At 40.7% G+C, this 27,128-nt stretch overlaps 1 protein-coding gene across 2 annotated transcripts in view; it reads right to left on the bottom strand.

The window, feature by feature from the left end:
* Positions 1-26,403, bottom strand: part of LOC309489096 (uncharacterized protein) — a 35,208-nt gene extending 8,805 nt beyond the window's left edge. The window contains exons 1-39 of one of the 2 annotated variants that reach the window (XM_082157641.1): positions 26,328-26,403; positions 25,362-25,481; positions 25,010-25,240; positions 23,912-24,025; positions 23,569-23,688; positions 22,728-22,853; positions 22,443-22,646; positions 22,177-22,345; positions 21,932-22,100; positions 21,622-21,850; positions 20,805-20,924; positions 20,492-20,710; positions 19,633-19,953; positions 19,330-19,548; positions 19,070-19,237; positions 17,995-18,261; positions 17,695-17,910; positions 15,204-15,410; positions 14,860-15,123; positions 13,466-13,681; positions 11,165-11,371; positions 10,821-11,084; positions 10,513-10,728; positions 10,040-10,195; positions 8,178-8,444; positions 7,876-8,091; positions 7,427-7,579; positions 7,070-7,336; positions 5,422-5,637; positions 5,168-5,320; positions 4,809-5,075; positions 4,509-4,724; positions 4,177-4,362; positions 3,892-4,095; positions 3,410-3,574; positions 3,104-3,319; positions 2,251-2,480; positions 1,546-1,675; positions 1,267-1,460 (exon numbers count right to left, since the gene is read on the bottom strand). In XM_082157641.1, the coding sequence (XP_082013767.1) occupies positions 1,267-1,460; positions 1,546-1,675; positions 2,251-2,480; positions 3,104-3,319; positions 3,410-3,574; positions 3,892-4,095; positions 4,177-4,362; positions 4,509-4,724; positions 4,809-5,075; positions 5,168-5,320; positions 5,422-5,637; positions 7,070-7,336; positions 7,427-7,579; positions 7,876-8,091; positions 8,178-8,444; positions 10,040-10,195; positions 10,513-10,728; positions 10,821-11,084; positions 11,165-11,371; positions 13,466-13,681; positions 14,860-15,123; positions 15,204-15,410; positions 17,695-17,910; positions 17,995-18,261; positions 19,070-19,237; positions 19,330-19,548; positions 19,633-19,953; positions 20,492-20,710; positions 20,805-20,924; positions 21,622-21,850; positions 21,932-22,100; positions 22,177-22,345; positions 22,443-22,646; positions 22,728-22,853; positions 23,569-23,688; positions 23,912-24,025; positions 25,010-25,240; positions 25,362-25,481; positions 26,328-26,382 (7,677 nt within the window). In that variant the 5' untranslated portion in view covers positions 26,383-26,403. The remainder of the gene's footprint in view (positions 1-1,266; positions 1,461-1,545; positions 1,676-2,250; positions 2,481-3,103; positions 3,320-3,409; positions 3,575-3,891; positions 4,096-4,176; positions 4,363-4,508; positions 4,725-4,808; positions 5,076-5,167; positions 5,321-5,421; positions 5,638-7,069; positions 7,337-7,426; positions 7,580-7,875; positions 8,092-8,177; positions 8,445-10,039; positions 10,196-10,512; positions 10,729-10,820; positions 11,085-11,164; positions 11,372-13,465; positions 13,682-14,859; positions 15,124-15,203; positions 15,411-17,694; positions 17,911-17,994; positions 18,262-19,069; positions 19,238-19,329; positions 19,549-19,632; positions 19,954-20,491; positions 20,711-20,804; positions 20,925-21,621; positions 21,851-21,931; positions 22,101-22,176; positions 22,346-22,442; positions 22,647-22,727; positions 22,854-23,568; positions 23,689-23,911; positions 24,026-25,009; positions 25,241-25,361; positions 25,482-26,327) is intronic. The other variant, XM_082157642.1, reaches the window with a different exon arrangement.
* Between the last annotated feature and the right edge of the window lie 725 nt (positions 26,404-27,128).

Genomic DNA, 27,128 nt, shown 5'->3' with positions numbered 1-27,128 from the left:
AAGTTGTTTTTATCATGATTGAAACATTAAGGACCAGATTTACAAACAGTTTGCTTTAGTGCAAATCCACTTTTGGTTTAATGTGGACCCGCCGTTGGACAGCCAGCTCTCTGTGCACGTGCTTCAGATGTGTGCGCTCAGAAAACCATACAGCCTATCAGAAGTTTAAACTAATACGGGTTTAAAACACATGCAGATAATAAACTCATGAAGAACTGCTATGTACCACGATAGAGAATCAAATCCAAACCAATGTTTTAGTTTTTGGCAGAGTATGGGAGGCATGAGCGGTACAGGCTCTGCCCTTTTCTGGAAAGTGGGGCAAGAGCAGCAACTCATTTGCATTTAAAGATACATGCACAAAAAAAAAGCATGTTTTTCCTTCCACTTAAAAATAGGCATTTACAACACGGTATAATAAATTATCTGAGGTATTTTGAGCTGAAACTTCAGACACATTTAAAAAGGGGCATAATAGGTCTCTTAAACCCTAATGCATGGATCCAATATACTGTTACACATGCAACTTATTTGCTAACTGTTTATGTTCACTTAAGACAATGTTTAAGCGAATACTCCCCAAGCTGGGAATTGACATTTCTGTGTTAACCATTTTATGCACGAACACAAAGCTCAAAGTTCACTTTGCTTCTGTGTTCTCCGTACACGCGCACAGAAAGCCGCTTGGAGAACAGCATCTCTTTTGTGGCTTAATGCAGTTTTAATGACCCTTTTATTATCGAGTACATCCTGCAGTTTAGCAACAGTAGATTGCATTCTACGACAATCACTGACCTAGCTGATTTCAGGGAGGAATGAAAGCGCACTGCTGTGAAGGAAAGAAATGCACAAAAAAAAAACAAACAAAAAAACCCAGCTCTAGTTTCTTACTGTCATTGCAATGTCTCCGCTCTCCACAAATACGTTGCATATTTATTGTCTTTTCAGACACCTGGTAGAACTACCAGACGGTTAATGCAGTGAAGCAATTTTAGCTTCCATAAATTAAAAAGTTATATCGCGAGCTGTGTCTCATCTGATCATACTTTATAGAGACCACCAATCAAACTATATAAAGCTATTATCGGCCGATAACGATCAGCACCCAATCAATCGGAACACCCTTCGTTCTTTAATTTGTGCATTGTCATTAGATCACCTGCAGAACTTTCCCATCAGCGGATTGTGGTCTCACAGTAATTTGATTTTAGTAAATCTGGCCCTCGGTATTATAAAACTATATATAAAATTAAAGAAATGTTTGACCGCTCCATGTGGAGTGTTGAAGCAGTAGTGTTGGCATGATGGGCTGCTGGGACTGGAGCAGTTGTTCTTCAGACAGCCCACACCCTCATCAGAACCGTCTGCACAGTCAGAGACTCTGTTGCACACCAGATCTGGGTCCACACACTCCTCACTTCCACACCGGAACAAGTGTGTCGGGCATTTGACTTGACCACCTACAAAACAAGCAAATTTTTTGAATTTAGTATTATTGAAAGCATTCTGTTAGGAGTTTAGAATTGATTTCAGACATGCACTCACAGCCAGATTCATCACTCTTGTCCTTGCAGTCCTTCACGCCGTCACACTTCCACGTCTTCACAATGCATTGAGTTTTAGATGCACATGACCACTGGAACTCTCCACACTTCAGCGGAGTCACCTTGCAGTTCTACACAGGGAGAGAAGAGCCTGTCTGATTGTATGGCACAGATTGATAACTTGCACATTTGTTTAACAGAGTAGGAAGGAGTTAATCACAAGTTGACGTGTACTCGCACTTAAACTGGTAATGGCACCAGACAAAATTGGCCAAAAAATTTGGTTCCCCAAAAACCACTTTTCAACAAGAGTTAAATCTGCCCTAAACTCACAACAATGGCTACTCAAACCAACAGAGCAATGTTGAAAACCCATTAGTTTAAAAAAAATAAAAAAACACACGTACCTAAAACAGCTACAAAAACACAAAACCACAAACAGTACAAACAAAATAAACCCCACAAAACACCAAACAAAAACTACACTACAAAACTACAAACACACCAAAGAAAACCACCAAACAAACACTCCAAAGACACAACCACATAGTACAAGTTCAAACGCACGCAAAACAAAATGGCACAAACCCACAAACATAGTACAAGTGCAAACACGCAACACACACCACAAAAACCTTATCTATACACAACAGCATTAAGGAAGAGTAGGTTTCCCTAGCACAAGACTGTCAGTGCAGCTCCTCACCCTCTCATCAGACCCATCACTGCAGTCCTGGTCTCCATCACAGAGCCACTCTTCCAGCAGACACTCGTGAGTGTGAGGGCAGCGCAGCTCCACAGGACAGTGAGGCGGCTGAGCACAGCTCTTCTCATCCGAGTGATCACGACAGTCAGCGAACCCGTCACAGCGGAGGGACAGAGCCACACACTGACCGTTACTGCACTGGAAACGGTCACTTGAACACGGCTCCACCACTGCAGGACAAATAAAGCCCAAGTGTAAGGGAAACTATTTCCAAACACTGAACAAAGCAAATTGCTAAAATGGTGTGTACAGGTTTATTTTAGATTGTAAAACCCGAGATCACCTACCAGCCAGCAGTCCCCATGAAGGAAATGGATTTTCAAAAAAAACATAATTTGATGTATGTTTATTAACGTAAAAATGCAGAAAGTTTTCTGTGATGGGTAGGGTATAGAAGTGTGAGTGTGAGTCCCAGCGTTCCACATTTTGGATGATAGTGATTTTACTTGGAAATAAATAAATATAAATAAATTTCCAATGTGGGATCTGGGGAGACCCAGAACATCCTGAGTGTGTGACATTCCCCCACACCCATCACAGGCTACAACCAGATATCATTCCAATTATTTTAATTTTTTTTGTAGAGCTAGAAAGTGTCAAAGTCATTAAGTCTCATGCCATTTAGATGAACTTTGCTGAAATTAAAACAAATGTTCCCTTCATTTTCAGGTCACCAGAGACCCCATAGGGGTTAAGGGCAAAGTCGTGATTGATTTTGGCCAAGTCCTTGGGACTGAAGCTACATTTATAGCCATTAGCTCCCTAATATGAACGCTTTGTGCCGTTGACCTACCACAGTTGGCTTCGTCAGTGCCATCCACACAGTCTCTCTCTCCATCACAGAGGAAGGACTCAGGAAGGCAGCGGGTTTTATTGTCACATGGGTGTCTGCACTCCTCCGAGAGCTTCATGCAGTTGATCTCATCGGATCGGTCCTGACACTGAGGTGTGCCGTCACATACAAGCTTCATGTCTATACACTTCCTGCCATGAGCGCATTGGAATTGGTCTGGAGGGTTGAATCATTTAAATATGTAAAAGACAGTACAACTGACCAAATTGACAATGAATTCATTGTATTTTTTACTGCAAAGCGTACCTTTTTTACATTTACGCTCACAGTTCCTCTCATCAGATCCATCTTTGCAATCTTTCTCTCCATCACACACGTGGCTGTACAGAACACACTCTTTCCCATCCCTACAAGGTTTGGATCCCAGGGGACATTTCAGAGGTAATGAAGCACTTGCAACCACACTACTGTCTGAAAAAAGCAAAGAAAAAAAAAGCGACATTTGACCAAATTAAATTGTAAAGGTCACCCAAATATGACAATTCTATCATCATACTCATGTTCCAGACACATGACTTTCTACAGCAGATATTCCATTAATAAATGACTAATTTCTATCTGCTCCTCACACTAAGTTATAGTATGGCTTTCGAAGACTTCGAATATAGCATATTTCTTTAATTTTATGGAAAAATAGGATTCAGGAAATTGTTAAACATTCCTATTTGTCTTCCACAAAAGAAATAATTATTTGGGTTCTGAACATGTAAATGATTACATAAACTTACGACAGTTCTTCTCATCTGAACCATCTCTACAGTCTGGTTTTCCATCACAGAGCTGCTGGCTAGTCAGGCACACCATCTTCTGGTCACAACGTAAAGCACAGGTGGGACACTGTTGCTCATCCGATCCGTCAGAGCAGTGTGGGTAACCGTCACACACTAGGGTTCTCCTAACACACTGCCGTCTGTCCTTGCACAGAAACTGGTCTGATTGGAGTACAAAACCTTATCATCAAATGTACATGGAACACCATCCCATTTAAGAATAGAACAAATTCTACATGTCACCTGGATCTGGACATGAATATATGCAAAGCTGCTCATCTGCTCCACTCGGACAGTCTTTCTTCCCATCACATACTTGGGATTGTGTGATGCATTTTGAGGTTTCATGACAAAACACAGAAGGGCTAATGCAGACCGGCTGGGATGATATTTTAGAAGGGTCTGTGATGGATGGGCCAGTGATAGGGGCTAAAAAACAAATCAATGAGTACATTTAATATCTTAACTTATTTTAAATGCAATTTCTTTAAAATACCTTTTTACATTGCATTTAATTTGGGTTATTAAACTTAACTAAAGCATTTTCATTTTAGGCAACCAGTTAAAACAATTACCACAGTTGTCTTCATCAGTGGCGTCTACACAGTCTTTCTCTCCATCACAGAGGAAGTTTTCTGGGATGCAGCGAGTTTTATTGTCACACTGGTGTTTGCAGTCGTGTGAGCGAGTGAAACAGTCCATTTCATCAGAGCGGTCCTGACACTGAGGTGTGCCGTCACACACCTGCTTTCTGTCGATACACATCCTCCCATGAGCGCACTGGAACTGATCTAGGAGGAAACGTTTGGTTTAAATGCCACTTACACATGTCTTGGCTACATAAAGCACTTATGAATCAGCTTCATGCGTTTTACCTGATTTACACTTATATTCACAACCCCGTTCATCAGATCCATCCTTACAGTCCCTCTCTCCATCACACACATGAGTGTACAGGACACACTCACTTCCATCCTCACAGGGTTTAGAGCCCAAACGACACTTTAATGGCCCTGAGGTGGAGGTTTTAGCAGCCATGGTGGGACATCCCATCTCATCTGAACCATCAAGGCAGTGAGCGTGACCATCACACACCAGATATCCCTCAATACACTTCCTCCTGTCCTTGCATAGAAAGTCACCTAAAAGTAAAATGAAAATTATGAGTTTTGTAATACAAAAGATAGTATTCTTTGCAATTAAGTATGCAATTAAGATAGTATCCTTTGAGTACCTGAGTTTGGACATCTGTCAAAGCAAAAGGTTTCATCATATCCATCAGGACAATCTCTCTTGCCATCACAGAGACTAGTGTGAGGGATGCACAGCGACCCATCACGGCACAAGACAGCGGGACTTTCACACTTCACCACCTTTATGGGGTACCCTGCAGAAAAAAAAAGATAAAAAACCCCGATATATATTGAATAGACTGATTACGTGATTAGCTCAACTAAATTCATTGATGTCAGTATCAGAGATACCCACCACAGTCAGATTCATCAGTGCCATCCACACAGTCTCTCTCTCCATCACACAGGAAGTTTTCTGGGATGCAGCGAGTTTTGTTGTCACAGCGATGGCTGCAGCTCTTGCTGCGTGTGAAGCAATCCCTCTCATCAGAAAAATCTTGACATTGTGGTTTGCCATCGCACACAAGCTTTGAGTCAATGCATTTTCTCCCATGGGCACACTGAAACTCCCCTGAGGAGCAACAACAAAACCACTAAAATAGTTTTTGAATAAGTAATATTAAAAACGGTCCTTTGTTTGAGTACCAAACTTAAAGGTGAAAGGTAACTTCTGTGCCACTACTGCCATAAAACAATCGATAAATAATAATAAATATAGCTGCAAGCAGCAATTAAAGGGCCAAGCACCACAGAAGCAGAATGAGGAGCTATAAATCAAGGCAGCGAGTATCAGACTAACTGCAAAAATGAGAAGATTTAGAGGGGATTAAGCAAAATAGTAGATAGTCCATAAATACAAATCACTTGTAATGTGACAATTGCTTGACCAATAGGCGTCACTGACACCAAATTGATCTGGTGTGGTCAGGCTCAGTTGCAGTTTGGCAGTATGCCATCAAATTCGTTGATGTGGTATATGGAAATGGTTCTCTCGTCACAAAATTCATGACTTTTTGCCGACCTGGTCTGAAGATGATCTGACTTGATTTTGGTGAAAAAAAAAAAATCATACAAATGGTCTCGAAGTAAAAAAATAAATAAAATAAAAATCTAAATGGTGACAGAAAGACCAGCTGACTATGGGAAATTTGCATCTACTGTATGTTCTCAGCATGACCCAAGGAATCTATTAAGACTATATTCATTACAATAGGCAAAATTAATCAAAAGATTTTAGCATTTTATTCCACAAGGTGCTGCTGTCTTGATACTTTTTAAATACCTTCAGGACATTGTAGGCAATGACACTTACAGAGATTTGTAACAATGCGTTAGTAAGATGTTAGTCTCAGCCTCAGACGTGATGCCCACGGATTGTTGGCTGAACGTGATGCATAAGGTACACAAAATGTCCTTAGCCAATGAAAGCTGCGATGGAGTTCAGGCCTTCTGCCATTAATCTGAAGGTGTGACTACGTGAGGCCAATACCCAAAATGGCTGATATGGGAACATTGTGTATCGTTCGACTTGCTGCACCAAATCTAAAAAGACCGTTCAGAAGTTAGAAGCAAAAATATAATTCTCATGTCTCCTGAAAACTAGGTGCCACTGCGCCAAAACTGCAGGTAATCCTTAGGTCATGAGTCTCAACACACCAAGTTTGGTCTGAATACAATAAAGCGTTGCGGAGTTATAGCCTCGCATTCAGCCTCTGGACAGTTGGTGGTGCTAGAGGGATCGAGGTAGAGAGTCAGTTTACTGTGGTTAAGGTTTATACTGTCCTCTATCTGTGTGCAAAATTTCACAACTTTTTACAATACGGTTCTATGGACTGCCATAGACTTAAGGAAGAGGACGATGAGAAAGAAGAGGAAGAAAACTAAAAGATACAATAGCAATATAAAAATTAAATATATTAAATAAATGTATACACATACATAAATAACTTAAAGTTTATTTATTTGTATATGAAGTGTTGGTATAAAATATTTGGTTTGACTACCTGTTTTACAATTAAAGTCGCAGTCAGCTTCGTCCGATCCATCCTTACAGTCCCTCTCTCCATCACACACGTGAGTGTACAGGACACACTCAAGTCCATCCTTACAGGGTTTAGAGCCCACACGACACTTTAATGACGCTGTTGTTGAGGTTTTAGCAGCCATGGTGGGACATCCCATCTCATCTGAACGGTCAATGCAGTGAGCGCGCCCATCACACACCAAATCTCGCTTCACACACTTACTCCTGTCGTTACACATAAAATCACCTGGCAGAAAAAGAGATTGAGAAGTTATAAGACAGCAATAACTATCTCAAGCAATACATATCAGTAAAACGAAGTGAATGTGTTCATTACTGCGATATGGGCAGTTGCGGAGGCACGGCCTCTCATCAGAACCATCAGGACAGTCTTTTCTCCCATCACACAGATATCGCTGCAGGATGCATAGTGACGTCCCCTGACAAGCCACATAAGGGCTTTTGCACGGTGATGGTGGCGGCGGCATGGCTGCAACCATTGGCGATTGTGAAAACAAGTTTAAAACAAATTAGACTAGAATTATATTTAATATTTGTTACCATCCAAGTCAAAACTCTTTGACAATGTCTGATAGACCATTCCTACAAAGTTAAGTAATGTGACATGCTACATCAATTTGAGTCACTATGACCCGGAAACATTGATTTTTTGTTTTTTTTGTTTAGTTTGTTGACACCAGTGGTGCAAAAATGACTCGCATCACTTTTCAGAGCCCATATGTAGAAGCAAATGTGTCATTTGTGATGTTTCTAGAGCAGACTCACCACAGTCAGCTTCATCCGAGCCGTCCCAACAGTTCCTCATACCATTACAGATGAACACCTCTGGGATACAGCGGGTGTTCCCATCACAGCGCATGCTGCAGCTCTTGGTGGGTTTCCAGCAGCCTGCTTCATCAGAGTTATCTGGACACTGAGGAGTCCCATCACACACTTGCCGGAAGTCAATACACTTCTTTCCCTGAATACACTGAAACATCCCTGTGAATGATTCAGCATACCAGAAAGATAAGCAAAGACAAAAAATAAACTAGGGTTGAGATTGTGAAGTCGTGGTAACATCTCACCAGGATTGCATTGAAGTTCACAATGTTCTTCATCAGATCCATCTTTACAGTCCATCTCTCCATCACACACATGACTGTACAGGACACACTCCTGTCCATCCTTACAGGGTTTAGAGCCCACACGACACTTGAAGGGTGCTGTCGTCGTAGTTTTAGCTGCTATGGTGGGACATTCCATCTCATCTGAACCATCAAGGCAGTGAGCGCGACCATCACACACCAAATCTCCCTCAATACACTTCCTTCTGTCCTTACAAAGGAAGTCATCTGTATGAATAACATGGAAAAAAAGCACAATGTAAGAGGCAGGAGGAGGACGAAGAAGAGGAAAAGGAGAACGAGAGGGGAGGAATGAGAAGGACGCCAAAGACAAAGAGAAGGACGACGAGGACAAGGAGAACTAGGATGACGAGGAGGCAAAATACAAAGGAGAAGGGCAAGTAGGAGAAAATCAAAGGATGAAACGAGGAAGCAGAAGAAGAGGAAAAGTGAAGGAAGAGGAGAATGAGAAGGATAAGGAGGCAGAGGACAAGAACAAGGATGAGGAGGAATGAGGAGGCAGAAGGGGAAACGAGGAAGCAAAAAGATGAGGAAAAAAAAAAAGTGAAGGAAGAGGAGTATGAGAAGGAGAAGGATGCCAAAGACGAGAACAACGAGGAGAAAACGGTTAAGGAATGAGGAGGAGGAAAAATGTGGAGAACAAAAGCAAGCAGGAGAACAAGGAAGGAATGGGAGAAGGAGGCCTAAAATCAGCCTACGGTTGCTTGCTGATCTTCATGCAGGACATGTTTGGTGTTTTAGAAGGGTTTCAGGTACTTGTACTAATTTCCAGCCAGTTGATAATACCTAGAATATCAAAATCGACTACTGGCGGTAGATCCTTTTCTTATTTAGCATCAAAACTCTGGAACAATCTTCCTAACATTGTCCGGGGAGCAGACACACTCTGTCAGTTCAAATCTAGACTAAAAACACAGCTCTTTGACCTAGCATACACAACACATAATAGACTTCTATAATTCAATGTTAGGCTGCATAGATTAGGTCAGCCGGAACCGGGAACACTCCCCATAAATTCTGATGTACTTGTGTAAGGATGGCGTCTGCGCTAACATTAGTCTCGGTTTATCCGGGGTTTACCGCAGTCCGCCGGATCCAGATCCAATGAAGGACCTGCGCCTGGACATGACGGTAACGCAGTCCTGAAGTGTCAACCAGTCCCTCCCGTTTACTGAAGTCAGCCGGATCCCGGCCGGATCCAGATCAGATGGTGGACCTGCACCTGGACCCATCCATGACGCATCCCTGTGAAGGCCTCATCGACACGACAGCCATCGGCACTGATCCTCAAACTCTTCTCCATACCGGCGTGATGACTCCGACCTCCAACCAGATGGAACTGGATAATATTCTGAATGTTCTGAACCAATCTGACTTCTGACCTGTAATGCTGCCAGGATCATAATCATACACTGTTCGCTCGTTGGTCAGAGAAGAACTGGCCCCCGACTAAGGTTATTTTTCTCCATTCCGTCACCTGATGGAGTTTTGGTTCCTTGCCACTGTTGCCTTGGCTTCTGGCTTGCTTAGTTGGGGACATTTAATATTCAGCAATATTACTGATCTGCCTTACTTAGGGTGGACGATGATGCAATTTTCTTCTAGAAACAAACTTTGTAGTATTTTTTTCATGTTTTCACTGCGCAGCTGCTTTGATTCAATCTGCATTGTAAAAAGCGCTATATAAATAAAGGTGACTTGTCTTGTCAGCTGATCCAGCTGGGAGACAACCTAAATCTTTCAAACATCAAAACACCCAAGACTGGTTAAAACATTTTTCTTCAGCTGGGAGAACTTTTTACCTTGAGAAGCACACGCATCTATACAAGAAGCTTCATCAGATCCATCGGGACAGTCTCTTCTGCCGTCACACAGCTGCCCCTGAGACATGCACACTGATGTTCCCAGACATAGTACAGAGGGACTCTCACAGCTTGTCTGAGCTGGTCTGGATATAGCTGTCACAAAACACAGAGCAGGTGGAGTCTTTATTAGGATAACATCTCATTCTTCCACCAGATTTGGAATAAGTCTTTGAAATATGACACTATTTGAAAAGTGGAGAAGACTGATATAGAGTGAAAGTAACAAGTGACGACTGATACACTTTTGATACTGGCATAAAGTTAGGCTCACTCTCACTGCAGGCAGTGCAAAATTTCTGCAGTACAAGACCATGCACATTAAAAACTCTTCCACAAGCGCTTGCAATTTTAATCCAGTTACTACATAATCTTAGACTGTTTACTACAGTTCAGGAGAACTGTTGGCTCACCACAGTTGGCTTCATCCGTGCCATCCAGACAGTCCCTAACCCCATTGCAGATTAAGATTTTAGCAATACAGCGAGTATCCCGGTCACAACGCATGCTGCAGCTCATTGAGGGTTTCTGGCATCTTGCTTCATCAGACTTATCCAGACACTGAGGAGTCCCATCACACACCTGATTCATTTCAATACATCTCCCTCCAGAGGTACACCGGAACTGCCCTGTGGTGGAGGAACAAGGGCATGATGGGGTCAGTCCTTGGATATGGTGACCAAATTGTTGTGATAAGGTTGAGTACTGAAATTTGTCCAACCAGATTGGCATTGACGACCACAGTCCTGTTCATCAGATCCATCCTTACAGTCCCTCTCGCCATCACACACATGAGTGTACAGGACACACTCCTGTCCATCCTTACAGGGTTTAGAGCCCAAACGACACTTTAATGGCCCTGAGGTTGAGGTTTTAGCAGCCATGTAACAAGCCACCTCATCAGAACCATCAAGGCAGTGAGCGCGACCATCACACACCAGATTCCCATCAATACACTTCCTTCTGTCCTTACACAGGAAGTCATCTGGCACAATATTACAGATGTCAGTGATTTGCTTATTGTTTAAGAAAAAGATTTACATTGAAGATAAAGCAGAGATTTACCAGGTTTTGAACAAACGTGTACGCACGAAACTTCATCAGAACCATCCGGACAATCTATCTTCCCGTCACAGAACAGAGTCTGGGAAATGCACAGTGATGTTCCTGGACACATCATGGATGAACTTCTGCAGATCGGAGGCGGAGGTGCAAAACCTGAACCGGTTTTTTTCAGAGACACCAAATTTACTTTCCCTCTGTTAGTCTCAGCTGTGAACAGAGATCAGGCATTCATCAATAAGCACAGGTTACATTTCACATGCCAAGAGGTAAACTAATAGTAAGAGGTCATTTACATACAGTAGAGGTCTTAAAAGCATATAGTAGCAAAAAAAAAGCCAGAAAGTGTCAGGAATTATTATTTTCAACATTATAAACCAAGGAATTTGCAGGTTGATTTTGCTAGAAATAAACAATGTGGTGCGAACCAAAAAAAAAGAAAAGTGGGCCGGCATAGCAAAATTGACAAACAGTTCCAACTCAAACTCACCATTGGTTGTCCAACCAAAAAAAAAAACTAAAAAAAACTAAAAAATGTTTGGGAATCATCTTTGAAAAAATAACCTTGGGAAACCTTTGCAACTCGTTTTGGTGATGCTATTGATGCAGATTAGTTCACCTTTAAGACCTCCTGTGGTGAAAATCAAGTTATTAATGTTGTTTATATGTCTGTGGTGTTTTTAATATGCTTTAAAGGGGACATATTGGTGCATCTACCAACCCAGAAAATGCAAAAAGTGACAACCCAAGCTACTGTTTTGGTGAGCCTTTCTCTGCATGCATGTCAAAAAAATAAGCCAATCAGATTTCACTCCCCTTTTGACGTAGGAAGGAAATCTTATTATAATATTACCACCCCTTAATCTGCACCCAAGTTTCCACCCATGGCGCCGCCATTTGGTTTTTGCAAGTGACCGTGTAACCAGTTCTAACACAATGGCAAAAGTTCGAGCAAAGAATGAAAACGGTTCTGTCGTTGCTGCACAGACGAGCACTGAACACTATTTGACCAAAAACGTCACAGCTGTCTTATAAAGACCTCAGGGAACCGTTTCAACTTGCATGTACAGTCATGTTTAACAAAAGTCGATGAATCAATGTAACTCAGACAACTACATAAATGTATCCACCAACCATTCAGAAACATCCAGGTGTGTCTAAAAGCTACAACCTCTTCCCGAGTCTCTTCATAAGGCTGCACTCGCTACTGGTCATTTCTGAGATTCGCATGTTTTGTTATTCCCGTAGTATCCGAAGCTCATGTAAAGGATCGGCCGTTGTCTGAACGGGGGCGGGGAGCAGCAGCTCATTTGCATTTAAAGGGACACACAAAAAAAGCGTATTTTTGCCCACACCCAAAAAGGGGCAAATTTGACAAGCTATAATAAATGATCTGGGGGGTATTGGAGCGGAAATTTCACAGACACATTCTAGGTACACCATATATTTATTACTTATGATTTTGCACTTGGTTTGTCTTAAAGGTGACAGCAATGCTGTTGACTTGTGAAAAGGGGCATAATGAGTTCTCCTTAAAACTGCAGTGAACCAAAGTCAGTCTCAAACACTGTTTGAAATTGCTGTTGTTCTCTACGTCTCAAATGCTGTCGTAACCAATCACACTGTGTCGACGGGCTTTAGCATATCATTAACTGCTGCGAAACAGGGGAGTCTCAAGAGAAGCCAGGTTATACAGGTATATTTTTTATATGAAAAATCGGGTACATTTAGCAATAGTACATTTATTTATGTGTATTTGACAATGTTAATGATGAACTATATAATTTTTTCCACTGACGTTCTGAGTATTTCAAAGTGTTTCTAAGGATGCCGATTTAGGCTAAAATGCATTACCATTCTGATACATCGATTTGTAGACGACCCAGTATAATTCACTCTTCCACTTCTTCTTGAACCAGAAACTGATTCAAACATATATGGCTGAATTAAACCAGTATTTCCACTGGCCATTGTGCAGCGTTTACTATAGTAAGGTTGATTGAGTGAAACAGGTAGTCCAAGCTGGTGTAATACAGGGTGGAGGCCGGGACTAATTTGCAGATTCATGTTTCAACGTATATTAAAATGAAGCAAGGGTGTAGAATTACATTCAAGCTACTTTAAGAAATAATTTTTCACAGAAAAGAAGAAAAAAAAGAAATTCAAATAGAACTCATCTTTGATCACCAAAATGACATAAGGAATACAATTACTGACTACAGGGGGACTTTAAATATCACTGAGTGGGCATAAATATGATAGTGCATTGAACAAATGACAGTCTCCATCTTTTGAAAAACTCACAGCAGTTGTCTTCATCAGTGGCGTCTACACAGTCTTTCTCTCCATCACAGAGGAAGTTTTCTGGGATGCAGCGAGTTTTATTGTCACACTGGTGTTTGCAGTCGTGTGAGCGAATGAAACAGTCCATTTCATCAGAGCGGTCCTGACACTGAGGTGTGCCGTCACACACCTGCTTTCTGTCGATACACATCCTCCCATGAGCGCACTGGAACTGATCTAGGAGGAAACGTTTGGTTTAAATGCCACTTACACATGTCTTGGCTACATAAAGCACTTACGAATCAGCTTCATGGGTTTTACCTAGGGATGCACCGATCCACATTTTTTCACTTCCGATCCGATCCCGATACCTGAATTTGGATATCGGCCGATACCGATACTATTCCGATACCAGAGCTGTGTTTGCTTTAATATTATTATTATCATTATTGTTTATTTTATATGATGCTGAAATAAACTCCTCTCAACAGGCAAGTATGATATGTAGGCCTACATTTTTATGCATGTATGGTAAGTATAAGGTCAGAAAAGGAAGTCAGAAAAACAGTAAATCCTGTTAACAGGAAAAATCCCATTCTGAAAACAAATATGCAACTGTAGGTCATGTCAATATTTATTACATTCCCAAAATGTCAAATACTTTGAGTCTTGAAATATAAGAAAAGTGCAAGTGTAAACATCTTACACACACACACACACACACACACTATCTAAAGGGTGATCCTCGCTCCGATGCTGTAACTCTCTCGATGAATGCTCGATCAACATCAGCCATGTGCAAACAGACAAGCGGATTTCGCCTCAGACGCGCGTCAATTTCGCTTCAAACTTTTGCTTTTTACGAGCGTCAATTTCGCTCTGGGCGCGCGAATGGATTCAAAATATTCAAGCGTCCAACTAGACGCGGCAGACGCGAATTTGACGCGCTATTCGCGTTTGGTGTGAACGCACAGTAACGTGGTGCTTTTTTAAATGTTCGATTGCATTCGTTGTGTTGTACGACGCGAGGGAGCTTCAACGAGCTCTGAATTACGGCTTTGCAAACATTGCATTTTGCTGTCTTGCTCTGCGGTGTTTCCAGTGTGAAGAATTTCCACACAGCGGCCGCAAACTGCGGAATGGATTTCCTGAGCGGTGGCGTGTCTCATAACTCTGTGTCTCATTGAGCCGCGCCTCCGTTCAGGAAATCCATTCCGCAGTTTGCAGCCAGCTAGCAGACTAGCCGGCGGGAATCACTTTTGGAGTCATTTCAGCAGACAACGTTAAAGCGCAGACATGACTCAAGGATATCGGATATCTCCGCAGGTTGGATCGGGAAAATCCGATACGTGAATTACGCTGGTATCGGTCCCGATACCGATACTGGATCGGATCGGCCCCATCCCTAGTTTTACCTGCTTTACATTTATATTCACAACCCCGTTCATCAGATCCATCCTTACAGTCCCTCTCTCCATCACACACATGAGTGTACAGGACACACTCGCGTCCATCCTTACAGGGTTTAGAGCCCACACGACACTTTAATGGCCCTGAGGTTGAGGATTTAGCAGCCATGTAACAAGCCACCTCATCAGAACCATCAAGGCAGTGAGCGTGACCATCACACACCAGATTCCCATCAATACACTTCCTTCTGTCCTTACACAGGAAGTCATCTGGCACAATATTACAGATGTCAGTGATTTGCTTATTGTTTAAGAAAAAGATTTACATTGACGATAAAGCAGAGATTTACCAGGTTTTGAACAAACGTGTACGCACGAAACTTCATCAGAACCATCCGGGCAATCTATCTTCCCATCACAGAACAGAGTCTGGGAAATGCACAGTGATGTTCCTGGACACATCATGGATGGACTTCTGCAGATCGGAGGCGGAGGTGCAAAACCTGAACCGGCTTTGTTCAGAGACACCAAATTTACTTTCCCTCTGTTAGTCTCAGCTGTGAACACAGATCAGGCAGTCATCCATAATGGTTAAACAGAACAAAAAGCACATTACATTTAACATACAAAGAGGTTAATCATTAATAAGAGGTCATTTACATACAGTAGAGGTCTTAAGTATATAGCAGCAAAAAAAGCCAGAAAGGGTCAGGAATTGTTCCTGGGTTCATGGGAAAAAGTTTACAGGATATTGCACCTTTAAAAAGGCATGCATGTAATTGTTAGAATACTTTCACCTACTCCAGATTTGTATGGAACAGTAAACCAAGGCATTGGAAGGCTGGTTTAGCTAGAAATAACTGTGGTGCGAACCAAAAACACCTGTTTATATGATTGAGCCGGCATAGCAAAATTGACTCAACCAATGGTGAGAGTTTGGGTTGGAACCGTTCGTCAACCAATAAAAAGTTGGTTGGAAAGTTGGAATGTTTGTGAATCCGCTTTAAAAAATAAAAATAAAATAAATTAACCTTGACAACTCGTTTTGGTGATGCCATTGATGGAGATAATGGTTCACCCTTTGGTGAAAATCAAGTTAATGTTTTTATGTCTATGTGTGGTTTTTAAATGTGCTTTTAAACAAACCATGTGCAAATTTATAAGTCAACACCATTGCGGAGTAATTTCTCCTTAAAACTGCAGTGAACCAAAGTCAGTCTCAAATCACGGTTTGAAACTGCCATTGTTCTCAACGTAACCAATCCCGTCAACATGCCAATGGGCTTTAGCATATCATTAACTGCTGCGAAGCAGGGGAGTCTCAAGAGAAGCCAGGTTATACAGGTATATTTTTCTGCTGATATGAAAAATCGGGTACATTTAGCAACATAGCGGGTACATTTATTTAAATGTACATTGGAATGTTATGATGAACTATATGCCTTTCTCCACTGACATTCTGAGTATTTCAAAGCGTTTCTAAGGATGCTGATATGGGCTAAAATGCATTGCCATTCTGATACATCGATTTGTAGACGACCCAGTATAAGTCACTCTCTTCCACTTCTTCTGAATCAGTTTCTGGTTCAAACACACTATATTGCCAAAAGCTTTGGGACGCCTGCCTTTACATGCACATGAACTTTAATAATGACATCCCATTCTTAATCTGTAGGGTTTAATATAGAGTTGGCCCACCCTTTGCATCTATAACAGCTTCAACTCTTCTGGGAAGGCTTTCCACAAGGTTTATGGGAATTTGACAATTCTTCTAGAAGTGCATTTGTGAGGTCAGGCACTGATGTTGGATGAGATGGCCTGGCTCAAAGTCTCCGCTCTAATTCATCCCAAAGCTGTTCTATCGGGTTGAGGTCAGGACTCTGTGCAGGCCAGTCAAGTTCCTCCACACCAAACTCGCTCATCCATGTCTTTATGGACGTTGCTTTGTGCACGGGTGCGCAGTCATGTTAGAACAGGAAGGGGCCATTACCAAAATGTTCCCACAAAGTTGGGAGCATGAAATTGTCCAAAAGGTCTTGGTATGCTGAAGCATTATAAGTTTCTTTCACCGGAACTAAGGGGCCAAGCCCAACCCCTGAAAAACAACCCCACACCATAATACCCCCTCCACCTAACTTTACACTTGGCACAATGCAGTCAGGCAAGTACCGTTCTCCTGGCGACCGCCAAACCCAGACTCGTCCATCGGATTGCCAGACAGAGAAGTGCGATTGGTCACTCCAGAGAACACGTCTCCACTGCTCTAGAGTCCAGTGACTGCAAAGTGTGGGATGCAGTGGTGTAAAGCACACACAGTACTTGGTGATGTAAGGCTTGGATGAAGCTGCTCAGCCATGGAAACCCAATCCACGAAGCTCTACGCACTGTTCTTGAGCTAATCTGAAGGCCACACGAAGGCCATTGCTTCCCAATGTTTGTAGAAGCGTCTGCATGCATAGGTGACAATCTATACAACTGTGGCCATGGAAGGGATTGGAACACCTGAATTCAGGGATTTGGAGGGGTGTCCCAATACTTTTGGCAATATAGTGTACATGGCTGAATTAAACCAGTATTTCAACTGGCCATTGTGCAGCGTTTACTATAGTAAGGTTGATTGAGTGACACAGCTAGTCTGAGCTTAATAAGCAAATTCATGAATTCCATGTATATTAAATGAAGAAAGGGTGTAGAATTACATTTAGGCTACTTTTTTTTTTTTTTTTAAATATGTCATTTTGGTGATCAAAGATGAGTTCTAAGGGATATGATTATTGACTACAGGGGACTTTAAATATCACTGAGTGGGCATAAATATGATGCATCTTTTGAAAAACTCACAGCAGTTGTCTTCATCAGTGGCGTCTACACAGTCTTTCTCTCCATCACAGAGGAAGTTTTCTGGGATGCAGCGAGTTTTATTGTCACACTGGTGTTTGCAGTCGTGTGAGCGAGTGAAACAGTCCATTTCATCAGAGCGGTCCTGACACTGAGGTGTGCCGTCACACACCTGCTTTCTGTCGATACACATCCTCCCATGAGCGCACTGGAACTGATCTAGGAGGAAACGTTTGGTTTAAATGCCACTTGCACATGTCTTGGCTACATAAAGCACTTATGAATCAGCTTCATGCGTTTTACCTGCTTTACACTTATATTGACAGCCCTGTTCATCAGATCCATCCTTACAGTCCCTCTCTCCATCACACACATGAGTGTACAGGACACACTCACTTCCATCCTTACAGGGTTTAGAGCCCAAACGACACTTTAATGGCCCGGAGATTGAGGACTTGGCAGCCATGGTGGGACATCCCATCTCATCTGAACCATCAGTGCAGTGAGAGCGACCATCACACACCAAATCTCTCTCTACACACTTACTTCCATCATTACACAGGAAGTCATCTGGAAGAACAAAGCATTTTTTTCTATTTAAATTTCCTGCAGTCTAATGACCCATGCACAAAGTCAGAAACACAATAAAACTAAACAAGATCACCCCCCCTTAACCAACTTAATATTGTTCTAAAAGTTGACCATTATTCAAGTACTCTTTCAGGTTAAATATGATAAATAAATAAATATTTTATGCTTAAAAGTCAAAGCATTCGAACAACAGTATTGTTAGTAATAGGGATATGCCCAAATCCGAATACCATGTTTGAATAGGAAATTACACATTCAATTGAGAATCTAAAAGGGACATGGTGATGGAAAAAATATGAGATGTGAGGAAAAAAACATTTAATGCTTTTGCATTGTTTTGCAATTATACAGTTGGGTAATTATGTTGCATATAATTTGTGGGCACCAGGGAACCACAATCAATATAAAAAATCCCTTTTGAATGCACGCTCGTTTTTACTCTCACTATCAAATTCCAGATACGTTTACTCTGCTTATAGGGAGCGGCAGTACAGACCACACATTTTACAAGATGAGATTTATCAATGACGCTAAGGATTCGTTGTACGCCAAATCATTCTGTCAGTCATCTCTCCTTACTATAGTCATGTGAGAAGTTCAATCTGATGTACTGTAATATAAATGACTACCACAGCAAACCTAACCAGGTCTCTTTAGGAGCTCTGTAGAATGCATCATTCATTTTCCGTGCCTTTCTGCATTCAGATTTAGGCTTTGGGCACATCCCTAGTTAATAAATGACCTTTTTTTTTATTTTTGGGTGAACTATGCCTATCATAAAGCATACCTGGCTTTGCACACATGTCCAAACATGAGGCCTCATCAGACCCATCTGGACAGTCTTTCTTCCCATCACACCGCTGAGATCGATTGATACACACCGTTGAGCCTTGACACAAGACTAGAGGACTTTTGCAAGTCACCTCAGTACGACGAACATCTTCAGTCATCTTATCTGAAGAGCATACAAAGCTACAAATAAGTACCTGTAGCATAAGTACCTGTAGCATAATCGCACAAAATGAAACCCAGAAGAACATCACAAACCTTGTTGGACTTCCCTGAGGGCAACAGATAAGCTCACAACTCCATTCTCGACAGCCACCCCAGAGACACGAGCTCCGTCTTTACGGCTCCAAACGGTCAGGACGTTATTGAACAATGCCACCATGTAGGGTTCATAAGCAGCCACGATGGAGCCAGGAACGACCCAGTCTAAACCAGCTGTGTACTTCCTCATCTTCAATAGACTCATAACCTGCAAGTCTAAAGCAAACGTAACATTCAGCTGAAGTACATGAAAGCCAGTAGTGTTCACACAAACGGTCAATTCAGAAAGAGGACACTCACAAGACTCCATGTTCCAAAGGAAGCCATTCGCTTTTCTGTCAAACACAATGCTGTCGACTCCACTGTCCTCAAAGCTGAAGACAGATTCTGCTCTTCCACCAATCAGACCCAGTTTCATTCTCATGATCTGAGCGCCCTCTAGCCAGTACAGCTTTCCTCTCTGCCAATCCACAAACAGGTCTAGGATTGCAGTTTTGGCTTGATATAGCTGCCTGGAAATGCTTTGGTCAAGGGGGCCAATGGTTGAAACACCAATGGAAAGTTCATCACATGCCAGCCAATACAGATTGCCGGTTCTCTGGTCAACTCTGACGACGCAGGCTAAGGGAAGAGACAAGGCAAAGTCCGGAATACTCATTATGAGCTGGAATAATCAGTGGGAATAAACGTAGTGTAACCAATAAAAACACAACAACAAAAAAATTTAATATTTTGCTAACACCCATACATGCGAGGGTAGGTATCAATTTCCATACGTTTATTATTTCCCAAGATAAAAAGTATTTTCAAATATCAAGAATTATTAACTCATAAATAGAATTAAGTTCAGGAATGTCACACCACATGACATTTTACAATCTGAATTAACCATGCAATTTCATAAAAAAATAATAGAAATATATATATATATATATATATAAATAAAGGGATTAAAAACGAAATCCGTTAACTTTCCTAGCAATGGTAATAAAATATTATACCAACTTTTTTTTTTCCTTCATTATTTTTATGAGGCTTTTATCCATCATGAAATATATCAGGAGAGTTGTATCACTCTAAACTTTTGGTCCAACAAAATCAAGTGTGTGCAGATCGAAGCGTCAGTGTTCAGGCTTTATATGAAATAGTAACAACTTACCAGGTTTTAAAGTCAGAATGTACTCGGATAAGTCCTGAGAACGTATGTTAATCTTTACGTGGCCCGTCCCATTACACCAAACCAGACAACCTCGCCGCCAGTACATGTCAAAGGACTGGATGTCTTCATCCGAAGTAAAGAGTTCAGTTTTAACAGGAGTCTTTCCAGCAAACTCCAAACTGTATATGGTTGTGGCTCTTGCATAGGCCACCTTAAAATCTGACAATGACAAGAGATAAAACAAATCGTCAAAAGCCAAGTTATAGGCCAAACTTTAAATAAATGCTTAATATTAAATGCTAAATAAACAAACTTTCGCAAGATCCCCAAGACATGGGCAACGCTCCCTCAGGACACAGACAGGTGAATCCAACAGCACTTTTCTTGGAGGGCAAACACAGCTGGCAGCCTGAGTTTTTACATGGTGTAAAACCTGCATGTACATCATGGAAAGAATATTTAGTTGAGGCTTGAGCCAATGACGTGGTGTAACCACTAGGAGTGCGCAATATTGAAGAGAAACTCTATTTTCTGGGACTTTGTTGATGATCAAAAATATTTTGGAGTGTTATTGCGCTGGTCCTTGGCAGGTTTAGGACTGTCGTAGACTCCTACATTTTTTGCCATTCTTCATATTTTGTGCAGTGGTTAGTGGATTGATTTTAACGAGTGCTGTCAAAATTACTGCGTTAATGAATGCAATTCATTTCAGTTTAACGTGTTAATATTTAACGCAGTTAATGTAGCATCCATTTTTTTTCCCCACGTCATTCTTTGGCTAGCGTTACATTATATGAAAATGCTCTTATTCATGCAAATGCTTATAAACCATTCAAGCATGACAAGACAAAAGCGGACGCAGTGCAGTTACTGGTACGTGTCTGTGACACACTTGTGCGCACAGAAAGCCACTTAAGACACCGCTTGAACGGACAAAAACCACACAATTATGCCAAAATGCCCGTTTTGTCGAGTATCCTTGAAAGTCTTAAATGAGTTAAATGAAGTCTTAAACAGTTGAAAATGGAATGCGTATCAGATCTGCGTCGTATGGATTATATATATAAATCACACACCCTTAGTAAACACTGATGAATTCAGAAAGAAAGCGTTTACAAAATGTAATTCACCTTGGGGTTGCTGAAGCGCATGGTAGACGTTCAGGACAGGAAGCGAGGCTTTTAGGATGAATCCATCTTGTTTGTCAACAGACAGATTTTGAGGAGCCTGCCAGAGTCTTTTATCATCAGCCCAGTAGAACCAGCCATTAAATACAGCCAGAGTCTGAGCACGATTTCCTTGAAAGACACCCAAAAAGGTGTGCCGCCCAGTGCCATCTGTCCTGATGCTCTCAATTGACTAGAATTAAAGATCTCAAAATAAATACAAAAATCAACACATTTGACATTCAAAATTAGGGTTTTTCCATATGTAACGCACCATTTTGTAAACACTGATCCAATACAGCCGCTGTGCAGCCGCATCCAACACAAGACTTCTTGGTAACTGTGCAGTAATGAACAACAGTGTTGTCCGATTCGAACCATCCATATCCGCCCTCTCAATGGTCATTTCTTCATTCGTTGCTTTATTAATCCAAAATATTAAACTACGCAGAGGAAAAAAGCCAGATATAATGGTGCTCCTCAAATCTGTTCTGTACTAAGGTGAAAAGCAGTTTGTACCTCTCGATTGGGCTGAGGACCATATCGCTTGGGTCCATTTCTTTGGACATGACTTTGCCTACAGCACTACCGTCAGCTGCACCAGTGTAGATGGCTTTCTGGGTAACACTCGCCCAATACAGCTGTCCAGTGAGCCAGTCGACGGCTAGACTCTTCACACCAGACTGCCCTAATAAGTGGGGAATAAAAAAAAAAAGTTTTTGGTCCATGCCAAAATATGAATGCAATCTGCATGGATTTAGCAAAAATCCCCCACAATAACTAACCTGAATACAGAATCGTGCTCTTCCCGTTATAAGCCTTGTAGATGTTCCCATTTTGATCAGCCCAGTAAATGAAGTTCCTTTGGATATCATAGGTCATGGCTACAGGGTCACCCTCACTAGTAAAGAGTGGCTCATACACTCTAGTCTTCACATTCACTAACCCAATGAATCCCTTCCTAGTTGTCAAAATCTTCATCACGGCTCCTTAAAAACAATTTGACATTATCGGTATTGTGTCTACTTGTTTTTACTTGTAAAATCTGAAAAATGTATGCCATATGTTACCTTGAGCTTCACAAGAGCCATTGCCAAGAGGTTTGAAACCATTCTGGCACAGACAGCGAAAAGACCCTGGTGTATTAGAGCACAAGTGCATGCATGGTCCAAAAGACTGATCACACTCATTGACATCTGCAATATAAAATACAATAGTCCTTAACTCAAACTGAAAACAACACCGCAATAGATTTGTGTACAACCAATTATTTATTCTAAAACTGAACACTTTGTCACGTGGAAGATGAACATTTGTCAATACAAAGGTAATGTTTGGAATTAACAGTGTAGAGAGTACTGCATACATACTGCATCCTGCCGACCCATTACGTATTAACTACTATTAGTTGTGCTTGCGAAGCATCGCTATTGTTGAGAAGTCAAAATGTGCTAGCATCATGCTAAATCATGCTAGCATAATCTATCTCTGTGGTAAAATATGCTAAGAACATGTTAAAATATGCTAACGCATGTTATCATGCTAATTGTTTTAACACGATGCTAACATGCTAATTGTGTTAGCATTACGTTAACATGTTATTTTGTGTTAGCATCAAGCTATCCACATGCTAAAGAGAATTATGCTAAAAAAACAAACACCCATACATTTCAGAATATTGTAGAGAAATGGGGGGTGAGCTTTTTTGTCTCAGGGCAGTGTAGTTGTGAGTGGTGCTTTACTTGCAGTGCACTTTTTCTTCAGAAAACGTACATCTAGTAATTATGAACAGTTTGTCAAATTACATTCGTCCATAAAACAGTGTAGATACTGCATTTCAGATTCTTTATGACTTGAATGTGTGCTACACCAAACACAGCCTGCTTAGAGGCACAAGTGCAACGACTGTACCTTCACAATCAAGTCCGTTTGCAGAAAGGGTCATTCCAGTGGGACAAGAGCACAAGGCTCCCCAAAGCTGGTCAGTGCAAGAATGGCTACAGCCACCATTGCCATTATGACAAGTTTTACCTAGTTAAGAAAAGAGAAACAAATTCCAAATAATAATATTTAAAATAATAAGTAAACTTAATATACATAAACCAAGCCGATAACTAAAACAAACACCTAAACAAAATACTAAAATAATTAAAATAAAATAAAGGAGCCAATCTGTTGTTGGAGATATGCTGCATGGTTAAATTCAAACATACTTCAAAACAAAAGACAAATAACATTGCGAGTCTCCATGTACCACATGTAAGAGGCTCATCTCTCCGATCCGAGCACTGAGCGACTCCATCACACCTCTCTCTCTGGCTTATACACCTGCCATCAGCACAGCGGAGGCTCATCTTCCCACAGGAACCTGCAACACGTCACACATATATAGAACATCTATCTTAGAGATCATCAATAAAAAGGACACTATGATATTCCAGATATCAACAGAAGTGCTGTACAGCATATAGGGTGTCTTTTTTTTAGCCGTAACCCACAGAGATTCCATTGGCTTGCGTGTTGTGAGTGCAATATTCAAAGTTCACAGGACAATGAAGGCATTTACATGCACAATCATACACCAATGAGTAACAATGGTAAAGTACCCTTATTATGCTTTTTTTCAGATGTTACCCATCATGTAGTGTGTAATATGGCTGTTTGTGAATATAAAAGCTGTTTGTGAATATAAAAGCTGTGTAAAGTTTCAAAGATCAAATGCAGATAAATTGAGTTACTTGTCTCCAAAAAGAAAGCGATTCTGAACTGCCTGAAACAAGTCGTCAGTAATTCCAAAAAATTTGCATAATGCCAGCCTATGTCTAAATTGGCAGCCCGCGAACAACGTCTACTTTGACCCTCAAACACTTTAGTTGTAGCGGAGACTGGAAGGCTGCATCTGAAGTCGCACACTTACCTACGATGCAGTAGGCGAAAAAAACAGGATGTGATAATAGTATGTCCGAATTCAAGGTACTCAAAAGAGTAGGAAAAAATCCACAGATGATCTAGTGTGCATTCTGTGCATACAATGAACACTTTACTATCATATGAGGCGAAAATTCAAGTGTGTATTTTGACCATGAATGCATGTAAACCAAATCAGGAATCTTTAAAAAAGCAAATTACAGGCACTTTTCATTTTCCACCAAATACAATCTGAATCTTTTCCATTCAATTTTGAACATGTGAACAAATTCCCCTTGTGTTAAGACTCTGATAATCAGAGCTTGTCTCTTCTTGCATTTACTTTAACCAAGTGGTACAGCAGTTTAACAAGTCAGTTCAAGTCTCTAATGCAATGACATTCATACACCATATAACAAGAGTTGACACTTCTAGAGCATCTCACCACACGCTTCTTCATCAGAGTTATCGCCGCAGTCGTTGACGTCATTGCAGAGAAGGTCTCGCGGGATGCAGACCTTGTTCTTGCACTTCCAGTCACCCGAGAGACACCCTAAACGCCAGCTGCAATCCCACTCATCTGAAGCATCGGGACACTGGGGCCTCCCGTCACAAACAGCCGACCCGGGCACACACCCGGAGCCATCCGCACAATCAAAATCCCCTGCTTGACATACTAATGGTATAAAATGTATGCTCGTTTGTTAAGTGTTTTTTTTTTTTCCATAGAAAATCAAGTTGCAATCGAATGAATACAACAAGATTATTGTAAATGTAAAGAAACAGGTGGTACACACAACAGTCCATCTCGTCAGATCCATCCTGGCAGTCACTGACCGCATCACAGCGCCATCTGTGCGGCACACACACCCCATCATCACACTGCCACTGGCTCCTGCTGCAGTCTCCATACACACCTGAGAGAACATTCACAGCCCTCCTTCACTTTCAGTGCTTTTGACAAACACATTATACAACCACTGAGGTAAAAATTCAGTTTTCTTTATAGCTTTTTTTAGTGAAATATCTACTCATATCTATGATTTCCTGATGGTTAACTGCATTTACCATTTGCAAGAACAACGATAAAAAAATAAACTATTATATGAATTATATAACATTGCAACATAAAACTTGCCCTGCAAATGTGTTGCTTCATATTTGTGGAAAACGTGATATCTTGTGTGTGACAACATTTATTTTAAATAGCAATTGTTTTGTAACAATGTGAAAGTACTGACACTTTCGGTTAATTTAATGCATTTATTGCTGAAAAACAAGAATCTTCATGAGCAGAAAGGGTAGCTTTTTGCTAGAGTAATTTTTTTATATTAAGATTCAATAAATCTTATACATAAAAAAAAAAAAAAATCAATACATTATAATTGACACTGAACTGATTTTCAGCAATGAATCAAACTCTTAAGTGTAATTTACTAAATTTTGAATGGTAGTCTGACATGGTTTTATTGTGTTTACTTAAGACAATTGTCTCAGGATGGATAAATTAATATAATTTTAGGTTATTTATGTTAGTTTAAAAGGACAGAATTCATACAACAAAAGTACTGCAGTTGAAAGTGTCTGAGACAAACAAACGAAAATAGTCACTTGTGAAACCGAACTGAGACGTATCCTTATTACAATTAGCCCGGTTTCTCTCCTATCTATCTGTTATCGGTGGCATATTAAAATAATTATCATTAAAATGTCCTGCCGCTTTTGTAAGTTTATAATCTAAAGGCGAAAGGCAAGACACTGACCTGTCAGTAAGGCGAAGACTGCCGTGCACCAGCAGATTACACGCCTCAGGTCCATCACACCTGTTCGAGACACGCGCGCCTGCGGGCCAATCACAATCCTTTATAAGCTGGAGAAGACGCGCTCAATCATGACGTCATGCAGGCATCAACTCAAATCAAATCAATATAAAAACAAACATCTTTTGTTTTAAATAATAAGTATATACAGTACATTACCGATCAATAGTTTGGAATAATTAGGATTTTTCAAATATTTTTTTTAAAGGACTCACCAAGTCTTCGTTTAGTACAGTATAAATACACAAAGTTTAATTTGCATATTTTTTTTACACATTCCTAATATAATGATAATGTCACAAAATGTAAATAAAATGATTTACAAACATAAATACATATCTGAATAATAAAGAATATAATAAAATATTAAAATTAGAAATATAGTACAAAAACACTGAGTTACAAAATGTCTATTACTAAATAACATAATTTTATTGTGGGTAATTTCAAGATGCAATTTTGCCAAATTATGCAGAAGAGATTCAACTATAATAGTTAGGCCTGGTTTGGTTTCACAGACAGGGTTTAGATTAAGTCAGGATTAGGCCCTAGTTCAATTAGGACATTTAAGTAGCTTTTATAAACGTGCCTTGAAAAAAAACAAAAAAACATTACTGTTATGCATCTTGAGACAAAACAATGGCACTGACATATTTTAAGATATATCAGAGCAAGATGCTTAGTTAATGTAATTATAATTAAATAATAATTAATAATACATTTAAATAAAAATAATTTAATTAA

The sequence above is a fragment of the Leuciscus leuciscus genome (assembly GCF_965113295.1).
Source record: "Leuciscus leuciscus genome assembly, chromosome: 24".
In the NCBI taxonomy this organism is placed as follows: domain Eukaryota; kingdom Metazoa; phylum Chordata; class Actinopteri; order Cypriniformes; family Leuciscidae; genus Leuciscus; species Leuciscus leuciscus.
Note: the sequence above shows the minus strand (reverse complement) of the source record. Positions and strands in the feature narration are given on the sequence as shown.